Below are 18,032 nucleotides of genomic sequence, written 5' to 3'. Positions count from 1 at the left end.
GAGCCAGGATCAGTTGCAGTTTTCCTTTCTGCTTGTTTATTGTCTTCCTTAGACATTGGGCTTTACAAAAAAATGGCTTGGATAAGGACCATTTAATGACCTATCTCCAGAAAGTTCAGATTTTATTGATGCTAACACTAGAGTTCATTGATATGATGACCTTGAGGTTAGACAAGACTTGTGAGTTTGTGCTAAGCAGAAACTCCATATCAAAGTAGAATCCAGTTAGTTTGCTATTGTGTGGAATGTCTTATTACATAGCAACGCTCTTTCTAGGAGAACTGATTCAAGGCAGTAGATTATGTATGTTGTAATATTTTGTGAGAAATTAAAAGTGATTCTGTATTGTTATAATATTAATTCCTGACAACCTGATTTGGGGATGATTGGACTTGACTAGCATAACAGGACCAACTTCCTGTAACTGTCCAGAGGGCATTTAGATTTAGCATTGGTAGGTTGAGTCTTACCATCTTCACTCCCTACCAGCTGGCATCAGGCAATGCACCATCCTTCTGTCCTCCCCTCTGGTGGCTATTTTAGCAGAAGACAAAAGTAGGAGGCTATATAGAGAGCTTTTCTGAGTGAGCTGTGTACTGTGATCGTGCTGTTAATCCACTTCCTTGGGGAGACCAGCTGTTCGGTCTGGTGTACATCAGCATTAGATTTCTTCCACTTGGCTCCAGTAGACATGTTAAGAGGCTGGAAAGGGATCCAGGTCTGATTGTGAAATTTGCATGTTTATTTTTCTGCAGAAATGAAAACTCCCTGAACACTTTTCAGGCAAAATAACCTAACTATGGAGTATTTACTATATTTCTGTTTGGGGAAGGTATACTTCTTATTCTTACTGTGTTAGGCTCTGAATTAAAAGAAAGACAATTGTTAATTCTGGGTCATGTTTTCCCCCCAAAGGAACTAAAATTCTGTTTTCAATTATAGATCTACTTTATGTATATTTTTATTAATATATTACTGAAGCACTGAGCAAATGCAAAGAGTAAAAGCAAGAAAACCAGTATAGCTGATTGACTTTGAAATTGAGAGCTCGGGAAAGCTAAAATGAACTTCAAATAGAATTCCACTTGCTTTTCAGTGAGAGAAAAACTTTTAAGTTCTGAATACGCCTTTGAGGGCTGCTTCTTGCGTTGTGTCAAGAGCGTGAATTCATCATGATTCTAACAATTAGTCTTAGTTAGATCATTGTTTTGACACATTAGTTTGTGTTGCATTATTTCTCTCGGGTGATTTTGCACCTTCAGTGTAGAGGTTTTACTTCAATTCCTATTTGGGTATGGGTTTTTTGAATACTTGTTACTGGTCAGGAAGAAAGGTGGTCTTTTAGGTTTGTTTTCCACGTTCCCTTTCACTCTTCCAAGAGTAAAATGGTTGAGATTCAAGGGACAGAGCTCTGAGTAAGTCAGGGTCCTTGAAAATGAGGCCATCTGAATCAATATTTGGGTTTCCTTGTTTCTGATGGTATACCAGATTCTGATACTCCTCTTTAAATTCACAACCAATCTGTTGTTAAATGATTAAGCTGATGAAGAAGGATATTTTTAGGAAGGAACCTGTGATATCTGTAAAATAGCTTTATTTCTTTTTTTTTGAAATATAGAAATATATTCAGCTTAAATACTGACATGAAGGAGTCTTAAAATTAAATGATGTTCCTTGTGCGCCTAGGCATTAAATCTCAAAAGTCAAAAAAATTGTCACTCGGAGTTTATGTTCAAAACCATGTAACTGGTTTGAGACAAGTTTACAAGCAATGGAAAATTTGAGACTTTGGCATTGTAGTGCTCTGGGTCCCATTATCTAATTGGTATTCCACCTATGATGGGAAGTTACAGAATTCTTAAAAAAACTGAGCAAGAAGGTATTGATGGTATTGGTTATTTTGAGTGTAGCAGTGGAGGATGGGAAGGACTGATCTCTGCTTATAGGCTTCCGGAATATTTAACAGAGATGCCGATGGCTCCCACATAGGATGGCTCTTAAAATTGTCTTGTTTTATCTCTTCCTCTGCATCTTTTGCATAGATAAATAAATTCTGATTTAAAGAATTTCCAGTTTTCTACGTAAATCCAAAGATGGTTTCTAACATTATATAGCCTTATAAATTCAACCCATAGTCAAGATTTACCAACACCTGGAAAGAACAGTAACATCCATGGGACACCTTTATCTCTATTGGCACCTTCTAACCCTCTATAGGCTTCCAAGATTTGCTCCTTCTACTATGAACAAGTTTCCTTTAATAAATCCCAGAGTTAAATACTTAAATGGTGGTATACCAAAGTGGTGAAAAGCATGGTCTATAGTTCCAGATGGATATGGGTTCAAATTCCCTCTCAATCACTCACTTTTTGTATGACTTTAAGCATTTACTTACCAGTTCTTTGTGTCAGTTTTTCATTTATAAAGTAGAGTTTGTATCTACCTTAAGAGCTTGTTGAGAATTCAATGTTATAATGACACAACCTTAAACATTCAGCAAGTTTCAGGGGGCTAGAAATAGTGTGCAGAATGTTTTTTTCTTTTTTTTTTCCCTGAGGAAGATTCCCCCTGAGCTTATGTCTGTGCTATTTTGTATGTGGGTCACCGCCACAGCTTGACCACCAATGAATGATGTAGGTCTGCACCCAGGAACCAAACCTGGGCTGCCAAAGCAGAGCATGCTGAACTTAGCCACTAGGCCACTGGGCTGGCTCCAAGAATGTTTCATAGACTCATTTGGCTGGGTATACACTAAAACCTCAATAATTGTATGTCTCTTGAGTTAGGCTAGGCTGGGGTCTGCTACAATAACAAATAACCCCAAACCTTAGTAGTTTAAACCAACAAAAGTACATTTCTTGCACATGTTACTTATCCATCATTGGTCACTAGGAAGTGTCTAATCATGTTGATCAATTAAGGGCCCAGACTAACTGAGCAGTCACAGTCTTGAATGTTGCTGGTTTTGGAGTCAGAGAGAAAAGAGAGCTCTGGAGGGTTCTGCACTAATAATTAGAAGCTCCAGGCCTGAAGCAACAAATGGTGTTTCCATTCTCTACTAATTGGTCAGAGCTGGTCACATGCTTCCCTTATAAGCACAATCCCAGAACACAAGGGACTAGGAGTACAATCCTGCAATGTGTCCTAAGGGAGAGAATGAATTGCTGACGAGCAGCACTAATGACTTCCACATCTTCTGCTCAGACTAGCAGTATAACCCAAAGAATGAAGAATTGGTCTTTCCTCTTCTAGGCCTTCACAATACTGAAGTATTAATGTTATTAATGTCAAGGACTAGCAGAAGAAAAAGAAAATTAATTAGGTTAATTAGGCTAATTAATTACCACCAAAGGATATACCTGCTGTTATATTTCTGTTTTGAACAAAAATTCGAGTTTTGTATAAGTATCTCTTGAGTGAAACATCTGCTTCATTAGTATCAGGAAAAAAGAAGTAGGTTTAGTTATTGATTTCTTCTCTGTTGCTAAATGAAACTTCAGAGTTCATTAATTTTATTTTATTTAGGATTAATTGGGGTCTTACTCTTGCCAGAAGATTGTAGTGACTTTGGGTTATGCCAACTAAACCTGTAGTGCTGTGATTAAGAGGCATTTTAAAATTTGATCCAAAAATAACACGTCCTATAGAAAGTGGATTTGATGATTTGTCATCATGTCATCACATATTGTCAGATGTGGGACCTGGGTTTCTACATACACACAGATATGCAAATTCACATCCTCATGTACTTGGGGATATTTATCCAAGAGCAGGGTGTTCTTTCGGCAAAGAAAACAGCTTAGCAAGGACTTAGCCAGACTGTTTTGGAGCTTGGAAGTGAAGCTGTTTGGGAAGTCTGGATAGCAGAAACATAATGAACCGACATTTCGGGTAACTAAGAATCGCCAATCTAAACTTTATCGAACATGGTTAAATATTACTTTGGGACTGAGACATAACATGTCAACCTCAAGCCTACAATTTTAGGCTTCATATTTTACGAGATGTAGTTGCCAGATAAAATATGGGATGCCTAGTTACATTTGAATTTTTGATAAACAATGAATAATTTTGTAGTGTAAGTATGTCCCATGTAGATATTGTTTTCAAAAGGAATGGGAGTTTCGAACAAGCAAATATCTACATGGGATATGCTTATACTACAAAGTTACTCATTGTTTATTTGAAATTCAAATGTAACCAGACATCACGTGTTTTTATTTACTTAATCTGGCGACCATATCAGGAATGAATGGCATGGTCCCGCCCCATGGTCAAGAGATTAAGTTCACATGCTCCACTTCGGCGGCCCAGGGTTTCGCTGGTTTGGATCCTGGGCATGGACCTAGCACTACTCATCAAGCCGTGCTGAGGTGGCGTCCCACATAGCACAACTAGAAGGACCTACAACTAGAATATACAACTATGTACTGTGGGACTTCGGGGAGAAGAAGAAGAAAAAAAAAGAAGAGTCACAACAGATGTTAGCTCAGGGCCAATCTTTAAAAAAAAAAAAGAATGAATGGCATGAACATCCAACCTCACTCACTTTCTCCTCCAAGGTGGGCGTAACCAGTCGCACCCATGTAGCCTGAGAGCGTCAGGATTTTGTTTTTCACTTCACTCTTTCTAGGGTAGTTAAAGAAGGCATAGGAAGGGAAGTCAGCAGCCTCTGCCTGTCTAGGAGGCTTATTGTAGTATTTATTTTACATCTTTAGTGTCCAAATAGCATGGAACATCCTGGAAAAAGCAACCTACTCTCATGAGATGATAAAGCCTTAAAAATTGGATAGAAGTGCGAAAAAGATTGAAAAATCTGCTCTCAAAATCTGCAGACCATTTATCCCACTGGACCCTACTTGCCATGATCAGTGACCATCATCAAGTCAATAGGAAAGTTGACTTTCACAAGCCAGTTTCTGTGTTAAAATGATCGAAAATGACGTAACTGGTGCCAGACACAGACAGAACAATAGCACCGTGTTTTGAGCATTAATCCTACTGGAGATAAGCAGTCAGACAGAGGATTGCTGCCTTGAAAACTGCCGCTCTAGACTGAGGCTTGTGTTGTGCGCAAGGATGGCTTTACTCTTCTAATCCTTATTTTATTATGTAGTTGCCTCCAGGCACAGGTAACCAGTGGTCTTTCAGTCACGGTGGAATTTTCCCTTTCCACCCAACAAAGCCTGCTTGGTTATGTTATGAATTTATATATATATATATTTTTATAGCTGAGCCCTCTGCAACTTTACTGCTTAATAAGCTATAGCCACAATTAGGGGATTTCTCGAAGAAACAAAGATGTCAGCGCCGCTTCTTTTGTTCCTTAATACCCTGAACTACAATATTATGATTGCTTGGCTTGGTAATGTTGCTGTGCACCAGGGAAATTTCCAGTAGGAAAGGGTTTCCCAACATTAGATTTTTAGGCTTTTCAGCTATATCTAACATTGAATAACCAAAGGGATACTGTCAAGGCTTAAAGCGTTCTTACTCAGTATGCCAGTGTGGTGAGGGCAGTGGCTGGCTTTTAGTGTTTTAATCCAGAAGACACTGACTGTACTGAAGGTATGACCTACGGGATTTAACAGCCACCAGGGGAAGATCGTTGACTGTTGTTCTTGTGGATTCATGGGAGGGCGTCGTTCCCTCCCACCTCTTCCCTCTGTCAGTTTCTCCCTGTCTTTGCCGACTGCCTTCTCAGGTGTATTCAAACTGACATTTGATTTAGAAACTGGGAGAGCTTGGTCCTCTGAAGACCCAGACGTTGCTCTCCCTGAAAGACAAGAAGATTGAACAAAAGACCGAATTAATTTAGCTCTAAATAAAAAACAGGCAAACCCTAGTGATTTAAGGCTCCTTCTGTTTTTATTTTATTTATTTTTTACTGGTTTCTTATAAACACTTTGACAGCTGAAACCTTTTCTACCTGATGTGAAACATAGAGATGGAAATAGAGAAAAGACCAAAACCTAACACCCTATTAAATCTGTAGCTATTTCCCTTCCACCTTATGCTAAAAAACAGGACGAGAACTTAGTGACTTGTTCTTAATGCGATGAAGAGTCTGGAGGAACCAGGGTCTGGATGTCAGAGGCATCCATGGGCCATGTACAGGCTACGGATCTGGCGAGCTCTCGGGTAGCTGATACAGCCTTGTGGTCTCCAGGGTTTAGTGGCAAGCGAGGGGCCTAAGCAGACAGTCTCTCGGGAGATGATCAACTCTGCAGAAACTGAGATGGGCTCGATGGAGGCAACAGGATGAGCGGGCAGCAGGGAGCTGGTGCTGGAAAAGAGACAGGGATCTAGTTTCTGGGCAGTGGAGATAAAATTCTAATACACAAAGTAATGAAAGTCTTTGCAGATGCTATTTTGAAGGGTTTTTTTTAAATCAGAAAAAGCAGTAGCTTCAACTGTCCTTGAGCATTATTTTATTTTCCTGTCATTAAAATTTTCATTCTTTGGTTAGAATTTCAGAAATGACACATCTAAAATTTATTAAATGTCTGATTGCGATGCCGTACCTCTGAACACCTTTTTGTCATTGACTAGGGCCCTTTAGAAGTTGGTTTATTTTGGCTTCCTCTTACTTGTGAGCTAATTGCTAAATGTGATTTATCTCAGAGCTTAGAAGGAGGTTTTTCCATTGCAAACAAGACTAAGAAACGTGTCTTTAAGACATGTACAAATTATCCTCTGTCTCCTTATTTCTAAATGAAGATTTTAATGTCAACTTTTATAGCTTTAGTGATTTTGAGACCTACATTTTTTTCAAAGAAGACCCACCCTACACACTGACCTGGCTTTTTCTTTCACTTCCCAAACTGTCATTTTCACTAATAATTCCTTCCTGGGCAAAGCCATCCGTCAGTTTTGCTTGATTTCTCAGATCAGGCTCAGTAACACGGTGTTTCATTACTGATGCTGGACTGAACGTTCCAGAGAGGGCTTCCACTTCCTCTCTTGTAAGTTGAGGAGTATAATGGGTTGGATAGTGTCTCCCCAAAATTCATGTCCACTTGGAACCTCAGACTGTGACCTTATTTGGAAATACGATCATTGCAGATGTAATTAAGGTAAGAATTCAGATGAGGTCATTGTGGATTTAGGGTGGGCCTAAAGCCAATGACTGGTGTCCTTAAGAAGAGGAGAGGACACAAAGACACGCAGGGAAGAAAGAAGCCATGTGCCACAAGCCATGGAACGCCAGGAGCCTCTTAGACCTGGAAACGGCCATGAAGGATTCTTCCCTGGAGCCTTTGGAGAGAGCATGACCCTGCTGACACCTTGATTTCAGACTTCTGGCCTCCATACCCATGAGAGAATAAATTTCTGTTGTTTTAAACCATCAAGTTATGGTAATTTGTGACAGAAGCCCTAGGAAACCAATGCCAGGGTCTTCCTGAAGCCAGACTGTGTATGGGCTAGCTTCTCGATGCCCAGGGGAACTGGCAAGAGCTGAATGGGATTCCCGTCCAGGAGGATGTGGGGCACTAAGCAGACTGGCAGGGCAGAGACATGTGGGTGTAGGGTGTTACGACTGGGATCCAGTTACTTCAGTGGGGACTTGGGGACAGGAACAAGGCAGACACTCTGAGTAAAACTTCCGGGTGGCAGTTGCAGCATGACAGATCTGTGGCTGCATTACCCACGCTGCCTTCCCTTTCCTTTGACAGAGCATGGAATCGGCCCCAGATCCTGGTAGAGCTGAACCTTAACACAAGCCAAGGGTCAGATGGCCTCTTCTAGGGGGGGAGCAAGGGAGGAGGCCAAGCAGTTCATTACACGAAGCAGTCGGATGTTTGGCGGTTTCTGGATGTACGCTAAAGTATCCACTATCCGTGCAGCTGTTTAGCACCATGTTGATCCTATTTGCCTTTTAGACATGGCTAGATGAGTTGAAGACTTTCACATTCGAACCCAGAATCTCTCTCCCAGGTGTTTTTTCCTTGTCTATATTACTGCTGTAGCCCTGGTTCAGACCTTCTAGGTCATACCTGGAGGCTGTAATAATTATGAAAATATTACTTCTGTGGTAATGACCTTGCAAAGACTTGTCTTTATTTTAACTTTATTGAGGAATAATTGACAAATATAATTGTATTCATTTAAAGTGTACAACATGATGATTTAGTATAGATATACATTGTGGAATGATTACCAAGATCAAGATAATTAACACATCCATCCCCTCACATAGTTAACTGTTTTTGTGTGTGTGTGTCTGTGTGAGAACGTTTAAGATCTGCTCTCAGCAGCTGTCAAGTATACAGTACAAATGTTATTAACTATAGCCACCATGCGCATAGCCTTGTCTTGAGTACTTTATATATAATAATTCATTTAATTCTCACAACTACCCTACAAGGTGCTGGTTCTCTTGTTCCTTTTTACAGATGAGGAAACTGAGGCACAGAGAAGTTAAGTAACTTGCTCAAGGCCACACAAGTTGAATGACTGAGTGGTGTTACTAGGTATTACTTATTTTCATGGTTGTATTAAAATTGGTTTATGCTTTTTCTTGATTTGGAAGGTGGATTAAACATGTGGGTCTCTCAATACACACACCAAATAGGTCACCACAGAGTTTGAATGTGTCCAGGGCTTTGGAGGATAAGGCCTGGCTGGGCTCAGGAGAAGGAAGGCTTGAACATTCCTCTCATTTGTTGGGATAATAAGAATATATAATTTTTCATAAAGGAGTAAATTGCAGAGGGATTTCATGGTACTTACTGAGGAGTGATAGGAGGGAAATAGAGATATTCTGATGACGTATCTTTGTCATTAATCACAAGGCTTTTGTTGGGGAGAGCTGTGTTTTGGATGTGTAACTGAACTCAGTGGGTCCATCTCCTGGTGAGTGTGGAGGTGAAAAGCACAACCAAGGCTGAAGTGGGTGAAGAAAAAAGATTTATTGCTTGCACAAGCAATGGAGAACCCCAGGGATAGCTCCCAAAGCAGTGCTCCCCGCTCCCTGCCCAGTTTAGTGCAGCTGGAGATTTTATACACCGGGGTGCAGAGGATATGTTACAACTGTGTAACAATTGGGCCTAATCAGGGCGCATGTGCAGGCCATTGCATGACAAGTTCAGTGCCGTTACATAACCAGCTCAGTGCAACATGCCATTGCATAACAGGTCCAAGGTAACTTTTGGACACTTAGGGCTGGAGCAATTTGCAGGGGTCCTGCTGCAACCATGTAAGTGTCACTGTAGGATGGCAACATCTGCAAAAAGGAGGACATCAACTTCTGAAAAACAGTCGTTTTCTCCTTGTCTGGAAAGCATTTGACAGACTATGTTTAGTTACGGATCAGATTTTCATTAACCCTTTCCTTGCCTGGTTTCTGGTCACAGATGTGGTTTGATATATTTTATATGACTTCATTTTTTTAGGCGATATGGGAGTGCTTTTCTTGAGGAGTTGTGATTAGGGCAGTCCTGTTTGGGTGTATGCACATGAGCAGAAAGTGACAAAATAGTCAGTGGTTGGTTTTATGCTCCTGATGTTTGTCTGTTTTTGTTTTTAGGCTACTATAACCTTGCCATTGTGGGGATGCTGAGGCAGGTTAATAACCAATCTTTTAGTCTCAGTAGTTGCATCAAAGGTGAAGAAATAGCTACAAAGTCATTAGAAACCAAGTGGAATATATTATTTTAAGGCCTGGCTTTCTTACAAGAACAGATGTAGTTGACAGTTTGTATAGGGTGTTGGTTTTATTGTTGACTTTGGCCATGGCTGGATGGCAAGATGCAGAGCTTTTGACCTTTAGATCAGGCCTTGCACTAATGGAGAGGTTCAGGATCCTCTCTTTCTTGCTCTAACAGTGAATTTGAGGTGCCTCTGCATGAGAAGCCCTGAACCAATGTGGCTGTGGGCACGAAGAGAGAGGAGAGCTGGTGCCTGTGCTTGAGGGGGGTGTATTAGCACTGGGGGAGACAGCAACAGCAGTCAGCAGGTCCTCAGTGTGCACTGATTAAGAGTGCAGGTTCTGTTGTCTTTCTGTTTGCACGTGGATCCCAGGGAGGCCTCTAAGATTACCCATCTGTGAACTGAAGGATAACAGTACCCACCTATAATGTTGTTCCGAGGATTAAATGAGATAATCCTTGTAAACTACTTACTGTAATGCCCTGTCCATAGTAAGAGCTCAATAAACGTTAGAATGTTGCCTATTAGTATGGTTATCACATCCTAATATATTGTCATAATAGTGAGAATGAAAAGTTCCTACCCTTTTAGGAAAAGACTGATTATTCTGTGGCCATGGTTATCAATAACCTTCAAAACCTGCTTTTATACCTTTTTAAATGGATCTACAACAGCAATCATTCGTGCTGCTGTAAGCTAGCCGATCAGTAACAGCAGCCCCCACACCCCACCAACACACATAGTTGGAAAGCCAGACAGTCAGCAACAGCTGAACTCTAGCGAGCACATTTCTGCAAGTCAGCCAGTCAACCACATTCTCACTCCAGCTTTGCTGCTGCTCCTAAAGGTCAGCTAATGCCTAAATATTCCAGCTTCTGGAAGTCTCTCAGCCCCTGAACTCGAAGGGTCTCCAAATCCTATATAAGATCAGCTCTCTCTGCTTTGCTTAGGGAGAATGTCTGTTAAAATGCAGCTCTCCCTTGCTTAGCAGCAGTAGATTCAGCTTTTTGTTCAGATATTGAGTGGGGACCTCTTCCTTCAACAATGGAGATATGTATAAAGTGCCAAGAGGTCAGAAAGATGGGGCTATGCGGAGGAGTTCCCACGAGAGGTGATTTTTCGTCTAAGTTGTGCAATGAGAGTGATTTAAGCGGAGAAGAATTGGGGGAGAGAGACTTTCACATCTGAGGGAACACACCGTGAGTGAAGACATGAGTGATAATGGCTATTCAAGAGCTGCCACCTAATTTGTCATCCCTGGACTGCTGGGTTTGCAAAGGGCGGGGTGATGGAAACTAGACTGGAACAGTTTGCAGGGGCTGGAGGATAAGGACCTTGGATTCTGTTCTAAGGAGTTTTCCTGTTCTGTGCTTCTCAAACATTTTTCTAGGTTTCTAAGTCCTAACCGCAGAGGAGACTGAACTTTTACCATAAGAGGGAGTTTCTTTGAAATCTCCCTATAGGGGATATTTGTCATTCTATTTTGGCTGCCCAGCATCTGAACTCTGTTCTCGTGCTTGGAGAATTTCCCACAAGAGGGAAAAAAGCAGCCTCTTTTTTTTCCACGATAGAAGCTGAAAATGCCAGTATTTGCTTTTCCAGGCTCTCTTTCAGCTACGACACGGGCACAACCTGGGGTGGGAGTGGGTGCAGCAAGAGACAAGACCTGGGCTGCGTGTGGTGGTGGTGGTGCCTGTCGTGAGTGTGTGGTACGAGCGATGTATGCTGCAGAAGTGACCACTTTTCATCAATCCTATAATTCTCATATTCCCAATATTTTAATATTGCTGAAATCAGAGTGCTCCTTACAATCAGTGTTGTGATAGAGTTTGATAAGCAGCATTGTCTACTTTTTTCCTTAAAAAATAAAATAATAACAGAATGATCTTAGGGTCGGCGGCATCAGAGATGCAGAGTGCTCAATGGTAGCAGAAGTGTCCACACTGGACCAGTTCTGAGCTCAGTTTTGGCTTTGTAGACCCACATCTGGTTCTCCAGCCCTTTGGGTTATTTTGTAAGCTTCCCAATAAATTCATTCTTTGCTAAATTAGTTAGAGTTTGTTTTTGTTGTTTGATGCTAAGAATCCTGACTGGTACATGCATGTCATCTTAAGGAGTCTTAAGAATGCTGCAGTTTATTAATGTATTTATTTTAATGGAAACAGGTTTTCTCCCCCTAAATCTTCACCTAAATTTGATGTCCCAAGAAATGATGCCATGTTAATAACTCGTCATTCAACAAATATTTACTGAGAATCTCCATGTGATATTAAGAAGAATGAGTCCAGTGACAGCATGGCCCTCATGGGGCTTTCATTCCAATGTGTATCTTATGGGCTTGCATTCCCCTGGCACAGCACATAATGCCTGCCATTCCTATCCCTGGGGACATGACCCCAGTGCAGGCAAGGGAGAGCTGGGAGATAGCTTAACTTAAAAAGTGATGTGACCTGGTTTGCAGAATTGCCTCCTATGCGCTTTCTTCAGATATTCTCATCATCCTTCTCTTGGTGGAATCCTGTCTCTCTTCAGCATTTCCAGTTTCTTGAAGTTCTATGGAAACTAGTTTGGAGGCGGGAGCTGTGGCTTTTGGGTTTGAGATGCCAGATACTTGTCGAGCTCCAAATGTTTTTGAGTTCAGATGTTCCAAGTGTTAAGCTTTTTCTTCATTCCAGATGATTGCTGGGTTTCCAAATGAAAAACTTCCTCAGCATGAGTGGTGCTACAAATAGTATTTGGGTCTAATAGAGCCTTCTAAGACTCTTCCGAGGTCCACATACAAAGTTTTTCATGGGTTACTTGGAATACCAATTCAATCCACATGTGTCATCTAAACTGACTGTGTAAAAGGAGCATCCTTTCTAAATGGAGACAAAACTTTATATATTCTACTTGTGGCTGAAGAATCTGATAAAAGACAGAGCTAAATAATACTAATCACTGTTAACTGGGAAATTAGACATAGAGGTTGTTTGTGTGGCCTTTGATAAGACAAGGCTTGGCCTCTGGAGAGTTGATCCTGGTTTGTGCTGTCATTGTAGGTGGAGATCTTTTAAGATGGAGCTAATATTTTGCAGCTTTGTGGAATTCCCCGGAAGTCTAGTAGCTGGGGTATAACCCAGGGGACCTAACATCAAAGACTTGCATCTTTTACTACTGTTGAAATGCATGAGAAGCCATAATGCAAGTCAATGTTAGGCATTCACAAGATACCACTATTTTTGATATGACTATTCTCTTTAGATATCTGAGAATAATTTTCTTGTCAGGATTTACTTTCTTACTGCTGTTAACTTAATTTGAGATAGTGTGGTACATAGTATTCCATTTTTACCTCAGTTTATTTTAATTCCAGTTATAAAATGCTTTTTAAAATAAATTTCTGTGAAATGAAAATCCATCTAGGCATTCCCGGTTTCTGAGATAATATTATTTCCCATCCTCCTTCCACTGCTTTCTACAACCTCCTTCAAAAGAAAAAAACCAAAACCAGGATCATGTTTTAAAGATGGGAGAGAGTGGATGCTTCCACAAAGTCTTTAAAAGGAGACATGATTCTCCTTTATGTTAACTGCTCCACATTTTGTGAGAACAGTTAGACATTCCTTAAAATCCTCAATGACGGGTTCAACAGAAAGACACGTGTGCCTTATTAATCCAGAAACATGTTTAGAGTCCGGCGTTGAAAGCTGTGAAACACCCTTGTCTAATGCCGTGGTTTGTTCAGCACTTGGATGAGTTCAGTGTTTTATAGGAAGATCTAAAGTTTTCCGTTTGTTCAGAATTTGCAAGAAAAAGTCTGGGTTGAATTTTACATGACCATCATCTATGAAAAATTGTTAGACATAATAATAATGTAGATAAGAGAAACACATAAAACTCTGATTCTTTCCAAGTACTTAGATGCCCTCATTTAAGAAACAGTCTCGATAAGTTATGCTAATGGATGGGAAAGCAGTCTGAAAAGTTTACATACTGCAAATGCAAGCTGCTGTTAGTTTCTTATTTATTCAGCAAAAGAGCTGTTCAAGGCCCTTCCCTAGGCCAAATTCTCTTAGCCTCATTCCAGTGACAGAAATGAGCATGCAAGCAATGAAAAATTGGCGTTTCAGTAAAAATATTTTGTGGTTCCTACTTTCTAGAAATTCAGACTGGCATTTCCCTTAAATTAGTCCCAATCTTTGGAGTTTTTATGTTGTGGAAGTGTGTATATGTGTGTGTGTTGGGGGGGCGGGGGGGGGTTAAGTTTCCCAAATCCACAAAACACTGTTCCTCAGCGTCAGACACTGACGCTCAGTGGACGTGTTGTGACTGACTGAATGAATCAACAGATATTTTGTAAGGTGCTGAAGCGCTTTGAGAGAGTGAAAGAAATGCAAGAAAAACCTCCTCCCTTGGCGTGCGAACATGTTTCCTTCGTGGATATAAGCCAAGCACACAGATTCTGCATATACTGCAAAACAAGGCTGTACAGAATTAAACACACGGAGAATGAGAGGACAGTTCAGAAGGAGAGAAACAGAACTGTTGATATGGCCTCATGTCGTCGGACAAGATAAGATTTGTGGGGGATCTGTGAGTATGGACTGCATGTTTGTGTACCCCCAAAATTCATATGTTGAAACCCTGGTCCCCAGTGTGATAGTATTTGGAGATAGGGCCTTGGGGAGATGGATTAGTGCTCTCATAAGAAGAGACAAGAGAGCCTGCTTCCTCTCTGCCATGTAAGGATACAGCAAGAAGACATCCATCTGTAAGCCAGGATGAGAGCCCTCTCTAGGAACTGAATTGGCTGACCTCTTATCTTGGACTTCCCAGCCTCCAGAAGTGTGAGAAAGAAACTTCTGTTGTTTAAGCCACACAGTCTATGGTATTTGTGTTGTAGCCGCCTGAACTAAGACAGGATATAAATAAGATGGGAGGAAGGCATGCATCCCTGGAATGAGGAAACTTCATTGAGAGAGCAAAGGCTGTGAGTTGAGGGGAGGTCAGGGTGCAGAGGGATCTCCTCAGAAGATGTTTCACATCTTGTTGTGCTTGTAGGCTTGTTGATTTGATCATCCATTATCACTACAGAAGGTGGGAAAGGGGCAAGAATCTGCATTGACTTAGAAAAACCTAGAACTTTTTTCTTCTTTTTCTTGGTGGTTGTTTTCCTGAGTGATGATCTGTTTTGCTTGCCACTGTAGTCCCACAGCAAAAACTGTCCCTGGCACTGTAGAAGGTATTCAGGAAGTGTTTGAGTAAGTAGCCACCAAGGAACCACAGAGTTTATTAACAACTGGAATCGAAATGCCCCCTTTGCCTGCCTACTCATTGAATGTGGAGCTTTCTCTGAGTTTGAGGATCCCTAATTCTCCTTGGGCTTGACATTAGTGGAGAAGCTTGAGGAGCTGGGGTCATTTTTGTGATGGTAATTTTGGACTTTTCTCGTGACTGGTTTGGGAATAGAAGAGTAATTGGATTCTTGCTAAACTAAATAAAATAAACAAGGGAGCTTGTGAACTGAAACATTGAGGGATATTTGAAAGCACAGAATAATAGACATAGTTTCATGATTTCAGAAAATAACATGGTAGAGATTCCATATCAACAGGCTGTTCACTTTCTCAGCAAAAAGGGGAATAAAAGGCAGTTTTTCCTGGGAAGGTAATGCTCTATAGTAAGAGGTATTTAAAGGAGCATAAATCTCAACTCAAAGGGGGATTATTTAAAATATATGTAAATATTTAATTTGTATTAAAATCACAGAAATTAGCACTTCTGATTCTTAAAATTATAGTAATCTTTTAAAGTCAAAATAAGTGACGAGCTTCTGCAATAGGCTCGAGAGGCCGTGTGGCTGAGACAAGACTATAGACTTGATGAAGGCGCCATTTTGCCTTTCCTTCGTGCCTCTGCACTGTGGATACGACAGCTCTGGTAGGAAGGCTGAAGCTTATGCTGCCACATTAACAGGTGCTGACTCACTGCTCCAGTTGTCCCATTTGGTCGTGATTTTTGATTCCTTGCTGATGAAAATTGTATGTCTTTATTAAAATTTAACCTAAGTAGACTGTAAGGAACAGTGGTACCCATTTAAAGAACATTATAACATCAGACAGAAGTCATATTGTTGAGTACACTTTTGCTAATATTTAATATTTCTTTTATTGCTTTACCCTGATTTTCCACACGGAGTTAAAATCTTTTAGCATTCCATTGAAATCAGACCTAAGTAGGGTCGGGCAATAAGATTCCTTTCCTCTGCATTTTTTTGGTGTCTCTTTCTCAATCTTCTTTGCATCTGCCTATATTTTAAATATTTTCAAAATTAAATATTCTTATTTTAAATTATAAAAGTAATACATACTCATTAAACAATTCAAGCAATAGAGTAGTTTATAAAGTTTACATGTCCCACAAAAAAAGTGCACTTATACACACACACACACACACACATATTTGATCTTTCCTTCCTCCTCTCCCCATGGGCTCTTACTATATATGCTATTTTGTGGCTTGCTTTCCATAAATATTGGTGTTTCTCAGGGTTCTCGTCTAGATTTTCTATTCTCTCTCTGCACATGCTGAATGGTGTTATACCACTTGTAGTTTTAGTCACTTCACGCTCATTCCCAAATATTTATTCCCAGCCCTGATCTGTCTCTGGGACTCCAGCCCATCTATTTATCATTGTCTACTTGATGCCTTGTGGGCACTAATACCCAACTCTCTCTGAACACTGTTTCTCATTCTGTCTCCATCTCAGGGAGCAGCAATATCATTCATCCCATTTTCCAAGCTAAGGATTGAGCATCATCTTCAGTCCTTCCTCTTTCTCATTCAACCACATCCTGTCAGTCACCAGGCCTATTGTTTCCACCTCTTTAATATCTTTTAAGCCAATTAGTTTTCTCCATTCTGACTACCACCTCTGTAGTGCCAAGTGACAGTCGTCTCTTGCTTGGGTGCTCTAATTGTCTAACTGTCCTCCCTCCTTCACTCTGCTGCCTCACCTTCTAATCCATTTGCCTCACAGGCTGCAGATGATCTTCCTCGAGTGCAAATCTAAATGTCTTACTTATAATATTCAGTGATGCCATTGCTGTCAGAATGAAGCCCAGACTCTTCAAGACTTAGGGGGTTCAAATGATCTGGCTTCTACCTGGGCCTTGCCTGCCTCGTTGCTCACTGTCCCCACCTGTGTTTGACTCTAACCCCAAACAGAGTCAACCCCCCTGAGTTCCCTGAACACGCCATGCTCTCGCTTACACATGTTTGCCCTGATACATTCTGTCTCTCCATCTCTCTGCTTCATCCTTTAGGCCACTTCAGTGATGCTTCTCTCATGAGCTAGGTTTGGTGTCATTGCTCTATGTTCCCAGGGCGTCTCACACTTACCTTTATTCTACTGTAGCGTTGATCATACTATATTGTAATTGCCTCTGTGTGTGGTTTGTGTCACCACCACCACTGCCACTGCTAGACTGAGCTCCTTGAGGGCGGGAACTAGGAAGAGCACAGAATGTAGCCCCTAATAGGAACTGCATATTTGAATGATGAATGAATGTAGTCAGAAACCCAGGAAGGCCATAAAGCTGAAGGGATGACCTTTTCCTGAATCCCAGGAGTCATAATGATCAAGCCAGATGCTTCACACACCTTGAGGGATCAGGCTGGTTCAAAGGTCAGGGTAAGTAAGCTCTTTTCAGGGCCTGGGCATGGTAGTTTGAGATACTCATGCTTTAGGGAGTAAAGCAAAGTGATCATGACCAGAATCTGTTTGCCTTCTGCTTTCCTTCAAGCTTCCTCCTGTTTGGGGCCTTCTGTAGACTCAATGATGTGTTGCAATTGGAGTGAATGGGAGAGTTGGAGGCCTGTACAAGGCCTAACTCCTCAGTGGGGCGGGAGCAGAAATGTGAGGATTCCTGGAGGGAGGTACATAGATTTTGGGTAGTCACAACACCCAAGGAGGCTAATCTTGCCTCTCGCACAGCTGGTTAATCCTACCCCTCTCTGCCGCCTGTGAGCCCCAGTCTGTGCAGGCTCATTAAAGGAAGACTTTCTTTTCTTTGTGAATCTCTCCCTTCGGTCTGTGTCCTTTATCTACCTGCTGCAGGGGAGAAAAAAGTAAATGCCACTGAGAACCCAAATGCCTTGTGACTCTCTTTTATGCTCTATTGTATGCTCTGTTGATTTTACATTGGAATATCACCCACCCCAGCTGTTACATTTTGTTAAATGTGCCTGTGTTCACGCTGATTTGCATGGGATACTTCTCAGCTCTATTGTGATAAAGTTAATTTCTATCTCGGGACCTACAAAATGGAGGCCTCCCCAGTGGCCCCGCCCATGTCTCAAATCTAAATTTAAGTCAGTGGGCACTTACAGGAAACACC

At 41.1% G+C, this 18,032-nt stretch overlaps 1 protein-coding gene across 13 annotated transcripts in view; it reads left to right on the top strand.

The window, feature by feature from the left end:
- FAM13C (family with sequence similarity 13 member C) overlaps nucleotides 1-18,032 on the top strand; it is a 118,972-nt gene that overhangs the window by 16,648 nt on the left and 84,292 nt on the right. For 2 of the 13 annotated variants that reach the window (XM_070262810.1, XM_070262804.1), the window contains exon 1: nucleotides 13,964-14,226. The exons of the other annotated variants lie outside the window; for them this stretch is intronic. In XM_070262810.1, coding sequence (XP_070118911.1) covers nucleotides 14,143-14,226 — 84 coding nt within the window. In that variant the 5' untranslated portion in view covers nucleotides 13,964-14,142. Of the gene's footprint in view, nucleotides 1-13,963; nucleotides 14,227-18,032 lie in introns of those variants that run through there. 13 annotated transcript variants of the gene reach the window in all.

Source organism: Equus caballus, chromosome 1 (genome assembly GCF_041296265.1).
Source record: "Equus caballus isolate H_3958 breed thoroughbred chromosome 1, TB-T2T, whole genome shotgun sequence".
NCBI classification, from domain to species: Eukaryota; Metazoa; Chordata; class Mammalia; order Perissodactyla; family Equidae; genus Equus; species Equus caballus.
This window is presented reverse-complemented; position numbering and strand designations above follow the sequence as displayed.